This window comes from Sinocyclocheilus anshuiensis, unplaced genomic scaffold (assembly GCF_001515605.1).
Source record: "Sinocyclocheilus anshuiensis isolate Anshui unplaced genomic scaffold, SAMN03320099.WGS_v1.1 scaffold904, whole genome shotgun sequence".
NCBI classification, from domain to species: domain Eukaryota; kingdom Metazoa; phylum Chordata; class Actinopteri; order Cypriniformes; family Cyprinidae; genus Sinocyclocheilus; species Sinocyclocheilus anshuiensis.
The window spans coordinates 106,533-113,048 of NW_015552589.1; the positions used below are offsets into that span (position 1 = coordinate 106,533).

Sequence of the window (6,516 nt, forward strand, 5' to 3'; positions counted from 1 at the left end):
ATATATATATATATATATATCACATATCTTTGTGTATGTGTAAAACAATTTTAAAATGAAAATTTAATATAAGATAAAATGTTTAGCACTATGTCAAAAGGTTACCTTTTATAACTGATTTGGGTGATTAAATACATTTAAATTTAAAATAAAAGAAAAAATAAATAAATGTAATTACATTTAATAAAATATATTTAATTAAACATTTTGTTTCTCCAAAATATTACATTTGTTCTTGGGATTAAAAAAAATCTATTAGAATATTTCAGATAACAAACAATTCCCTTTATCGGTGATGTAAAATTTTAAATTATAAATCTTATCCAGCAGTTTATGTCTACTCAATGTGATAGAAAATAGTAACATTACTTTTATGAATTATAGGCATATTTTTTTATCGATCCCTTAATTTGTCATCTTTGAAAGAATCATACTAAAACATTTTAAAGCCTTTTTCTATTTCTTACAGAGAAGAAATACTTTCCAGAAAGTTCTATACTCCATGTAATAATACAACAATACATGCAGCTTTTCTGACCTCATATTAATTGAGAGAGTACATGGAATATTTATACTTTTCACTTTTCATTTGTCACACTGCAGGACTATCTGAAATGAAGACATAAAAATCGACCCATAAGAATGTGCATGCTTTCAATATTTCTCTCACAAGTATACGCTTCGCTAAAAAAATACAGAGTCAATTTACAAAAAGAAAGTCTGCAGTAAGAGTAAAGAAATGCAAAAGGAAAAAGAAGATAAAACAATCTAGTTTGGGAAGCCAGGATGAGAGAGATTAAAAGTGGGACGTTTCAATAAAAGAAGGAGGATCTGTGAATACGGAATAAGAAAGAGATACGGAAAAGGGAATGAGGCATGAGGAGCAAAAGAGAGAGGGAGAGAGATAGCAAAGAGCGGGTTACATCACAAATCACAGCTGGGTTTTAATCCAGAAATGCTGTAATCCAGATTGGGACTAGAAGCCCCCTCCCCCCATTCCCACTCGGAGATTCCATTGGACGGGCAGCTGTTCGGCCATCTGGGGCAGGCGGTGGGGGGTTGGTAAGGGAGTAATACATTTATGCTGTCTGGAGGGGAAGAGAATGAGGGGAGCTTATAAATCTACACTGAGGGGATGGATTGACAGATACCTGGATGGAGAGATAAAAATGTAATATGTAAAGTGAGGCTGTCAGAGGGCCAGACGGACCAACGGAGGCTTGTACAAGATGTCCACAACACATCAAAGTTCCTCTCCATTTAAAACAAGACATTTTTCCTACTAAGGAAAAAGGAATAAATTAAATTATATATCAATTCTTAATTTAGAATGTAAAAATATGTCAATTTGCTAAAGATTTATGACCCATGTCATGCTCCAAAATGCTCTTTCTATAAATAGATCATCAATGGAATTATACAGGTAATTAGTAAGCAACAAATTAAACAAGATGGTAACCGCCTGATCGTCTGCACGTCTCAGGAGTAGCTGGATTTATTCTGCTACTGCAGTACCTAAGCTTGCGCCACAACTGTAACGTGCCTAATATATCTCAAACGCTCGCCAGCGCTGTGACTTATGGGCCGGACTGCATTCAGGTTATATCCAAATGAGAATGCTTCTGCTTTAGTGTTGAGTCGGCTTTGCCTCATGAGCCATCATTACTGCTGGCAATATAGAAACATTAAAGTAGGCACTATACTGTAAAAATAGATTTTTCGAAGATTATTAGAGTATGTTTTATAAGAAAATACTGTGATGTTCTGTCATGTTTAATTCAATGTTACTTGCTGTTTCTTTGTAATTAACTAAAACTTATGGTTATAAACCAATTTTTTTATTCAGTGTATTTATTCTTTTAATTTGTATATTTACCAAGTATCTATACTAAACTATAAATTGATAGGTTAATCTTTAAAACAGAGACTAATATAATCATTTTGATTTTTGAATCAGTTGATATTTTTAGTATTATTTATAAGTGAAAAACAAAATCTAAATTCAAAATGTTTCCTTTAACAAATTTCTGTTTAAATTCTTATGTAAATTAACTGAATGCAACAGTTTACATAAGAATGGTTTTACAGCTTATTTACATTACAAATACATTTCTTGAATTAGGTCAGATGTTGCATTCAGAGATTTAATTTGAACAGTTTTAATTTAAATATGTATCTTAAAATAATTTAAATTAAAATAGGACTTGAGACCATGAACTCCAGATGTGAAAAAACCCAACCCAGCATCTAGTCAAATCGTACTAAATATCCCAGAGCGCACCTTAATATTCTTCCACCAGTACTTGTTTTTCAGTTTAGCAGCACTGCTCTCAAACTGCGATGCTCCGGCCTGCAGCGCGTCCGCCCGGTCGTCCAGTTCTGATAGCTTCTGATCTCTTTCCAGAACCTTGTCCACATTCACACGCATGATATCAACCACCTGAACACATTTGCAAAAGACAGACACAGCAACTTAGCATTTAAGAAATCAGAGACATTACTGCACTGAATCAGTGAGATTCAATGTGAAACTGAAAATCAATGAATAGAAATATATACGTCTTCATAGACACTTAACATTGGAAGCAATATTAGGATTAATATTGCATGAGAGACTGACTAGTACCTCAAAATTTGATTGCATGTAAATTTTATAGTTCCAAGAAAGTCCATCCAAGAGTCCATCGAGCTCTGATAAATTTTAGTCTGCTCCTCTAATTTTACTGACTTCCTCACTGCTATAATTAACATTTTTACTAATATATATAATGTCACATCCAACATATTAAAAGCCATAAAAAAATATACTGATCAGAATATAATATAAACTTGAAAAAGTGCAGTATTTAGTAGCTTTAGTAGACTTCCTTGCAGGGGCGTTGCACAAGATCCCGGGCCCTATGCATAGGCAGTCCTGATGGGCCCCCATGCCCCCCCCCCTACCATTTTAGTTTTTTTTACCCCCAGTCTGACGCCCCTGCTTCCTTGAACCATAGGCCTGTACTCAAGTTCTCACATTTAAGTACAGGCTACAGAATATCTTCTTCTGTCTAAATTTTATTCATTATAAACGTTTTTTTTTTAAATTTCTATATTTTACTCTTTAATTTAGAGTCAAGATTCACCTAGTCCAGCTTGTTTTTCAATATCATATTTGAGTTCATATTGGTAGGGTTTACCTCATCTACTTGGGCCTGTGTCTGTTGGAGACGACGGTTGCTGCTGAGGTTGGGAGGTTGGGCGCCTGGGCCCCCCTCACCCTCTGGGGCTCCAGGGCTAGCAGTGGCATCCGGGGCAGACCTGAGGGGAGAAGTGACAGGGATTGTGAAGGCACATTTTTTGTGCCTTTAAGGCATCCTCTGCACCACTGGCTCTGCATAGGCTCAATAAGACACATATGAATGTTAACAAATTAATTAGAATTGGGCCTAAATTCAGCAGGCCATGATGCAGTCAAAGCTCAATAAAAAGCCTGACAGATGTGGGATAAGACAGTTTAAATGAAATTTGTCATAAAAAAAGCATTACATCACATTAAATGGCTGGTGCTAGGGTGCAAATTAAAAGGGGTGAGGTGTTCCCTGGGTCTATTTAAGGCTCCCAAAAAGAACAAAAATGTCTTATAGGACCCTCAACCGTGTTTTCAGTAGCTTAAAGTTATTCAGCAGGCTACACACTTGGAAACAGAAGTCGCGTTTGCATTGGGAGGTAAGTAACCACAGCAACAGTAGGCCTAGTTTGCTCGATAACTTTGTTAGGATTGGCACTGGACGTAGATCGATAAAGATACAAAACACTATAATAACGAACTTATATGTTTTGTTTAAAACGCATTGCTGATAGTTATTGCTGGGATAACGATTATATGGGCGGCAAAAGCCGCTCGAGACCTGCTTGCGTCGCGAAAATTACTGAAGGCCGTCGGATAGTTCTCAGTGTTTAGTGCAGGTAAGTTTTGTGTATGTATTTAGGACCATGATTTCATAGGATTCTCGATGCAGTTTCCCCTAAATTCCGATAGATGGAGCAGGGCACTAAAGTCCTCGCAATTTATGATGTATCAGCTCTTAAAACCGGAGAGATTTTGCGGTGCTGTTATCGAACTCTCCGCAGACACCGAATTACATTTGCTAAATATAATACAGAGAGCACAATAAATTGCGTTTTAATATTTCAATACATCTCAGGCATAAAAAGTAGTTTAAAACAAAACCTCAATAATTACTGAATGAATAAGGGTTTTTGCTTTTAACTACACTAGCGTTTTGTTGGAAATATACGGTACTCACATTTTGCTGGCAGGTGCTTTATAAAACAGACCGTCGTCACCAAAGATACAGAGAGAGAGAGAATTAGTAGTCAATAGCCAAACTTCTTATATCGACGATAAAAAACATACACAAGGAAGAAAAACTATGTATCGTAATAAACTCTATAGCAATACAGTATATAATAATTCCCCGATGATGGAAGCATGAAGCGATGTCTAGACCGCGTCATCACAAAAAGTGCTGCATTACCGAAAGAGCCTCAGGCGACTAAAGCCTCGAAACACAAATCCAGTCTTCCCGTATGAAGAGCTTCCTTCAGTTTCTCACACTGAATGCGACTATATATCCTGCTGAGAGCACGTATTGGGAAAAATATACGCAGTCAAGTGACGACTTAATTAAAATGACAGGCTTCAACTGTTGTTAAGCTGTTGGAAATAGCAGTAAACCAAGAGACATTAGCATGATAAACGCTTTTCTAGAACGGATTAAAACGACCTGGACGAAAACAAAATAATAGTCCTCCCGTCTCCGCATGAAAGTGTATGTATATGCCTGAGTGAGAGAGAAGGGGAGGGGATGAGGATGAGAGAGAGAGAGAGAGAGAGAGAGAGCGAGAGAGAGAGAGAGAGAGAGATCACGAACACTCACTTTCTTTCACACACACACTACCGCTCTAACGTTAACGGGACAGCACTGCGGTGCTTGAGCATACTGTAGCTACACTTTCAACCCCTCACAGGCCAGGTATTTTAACTAAGAAAGGAGGAGAGGCACAAAAAAATGGGCGTATGCTTTAGAACAGACCGCCATCATCTCAGAAGTGATGTCTTGGAGCTTTCTGCTTGCATAAAACATGATCTGCACATGTGCAATGCTATTCATTTGTGTATTTGTGTCATTGTGGTTAATGCAAGTGCCATGCAAATCCTTTTGAGGTGTGACATGAAATCTTTTTCTTAAATGCAATATGCCTAAATAATCCAAACTAAATGGTAAAATCTCTTTAGGCAGACATGTAGGTTGGCATTAGTGTCGTTTTGGCTGCATAAGCAGCAAACGGAAGCAGTGCAGCCAATAACAAAGCTCAGCAAAGTGCTACAGACAGTTCGGTCGCTGTGGTAACAGCATCACTGTGACTGCTGAGCTCACAGCAGCAATCAAAGAGAGAAATATTCGGCCCTGTGCCCAAACTATGGCCAAAGAGCTGGCCACTAATGGCAAAACTGTGACTCAGATAATCAACCAATTGAATGAGTTGGAAACAGATTATATGACAATCAAGGAAGAGCTGTTTTTTCCGGTATATAGTGGATGAATCATTCTGTCATCAAATTAAACATTTCTTATATAGTTTAGGTGAAGGTCTAATTTTTGGATTCAGGATTCTGTGAAACATTAGAGAATGGTTTGAAGAAAGCATTAAAAAAAAAAAATATTTTTTTTTTTTGGGAAGTTAACCGATATGTCCATGAACATTAAGATTTCAAGTTAAAAACAAAAATATTAAGCAGCACAACTGTAGTGACCATTAATGATAATAAGAAATATTTATTGAGCAGCAAATCAGCATATTAGAATGATTTCTGAAGAATCATTTGACATCAAAGACTGGAGTAATAGCTGAAATCGCAGGAATAAATTACATTTTTAAATATATTTAAATAGAAATCAGTTGTTTTAAATTGTAATAACATTTCAAATAATTAACTTTTTATAATAAAAAAAATCAGCATTAGTGAACATAAGAAAATTCTTTCAAAAACATTAAAAAAAAGAGAAAGCAACTGGCATGGTCACCATTTAAAACTTGTAGCAGTTCACTTAAAGTACAAATATGTATTGTGTTCATTAAATTAATGAGAATAATAATGCGTGTAAAATAATAATACATGAACAATTGCAGTAACATCAGTTCAGGCACTGCCGTCACTGCTCGAAAAATATGTAAACTACAAATACAAATTCTTCACCTAATACAGTGGGTCAATTAATAATAAGTTAGAGCACTTCATGCAAATAAGATCCAAGAATGGGCCATGTTTTCACTAAAATAATTTATTTTCAGCTTGTCCATCTTGATATCTACACAGTTTTACATTTTCCAGTTTGAGACCATCTTTACAAGTTTCATTGATCTAGATATCAGATATCTAGAATCAGAACAAATTCATATTTTTAATAAATAGTAGTCTATTGCACAAAAACATTCTTAAACCAGGAGCAGTTTAGAAGCCCTTTTCTA

General features: G+C 35.9%; 1 protein-coding gene across 2 annotated transcripts in view; it reads right to left on the bottom strand.

The window, feature by feature from the left end:
- LOC107665488 (vesicle-associated membrane protein 2-like) overlaps positions 1 to 4,822 on the bottom strand; it is a 20,046-nt gene extending 15,224 nt beyond the window's left edge. For both annotated transcript variants that reach the window (XR_001631552.1, XM_016456393.1), the window contains exons 1-4: positions 4,521 to 4,822; positions 4,290 to 4,305; positions 3,180 to 3,300; positions 2,282 to 2,440 (exon numbers count right to left, since the gene is read on the bottom strand). Coding sequence is in view for 1 of the 2 variants with exons in the window: in XM_016456393.1 (XP_016311879.1) it covers positions 2,282 to 2,440; positions 3,180 to 3,300; positions 4,290 to 4,291 (282 nt within the window). In the remaining variant the exon portion in view is untranslated. The remainder of the gene's footprint in view (positions 1 to 2,281; positions 2,441 to 3,179; positions 3,301 to 4,289; positions 4,306 to 4,520) is intronic.
- Between the last annotated feature and the right edge of the window lie 1,694 nt (positions 4,823 to 6,516).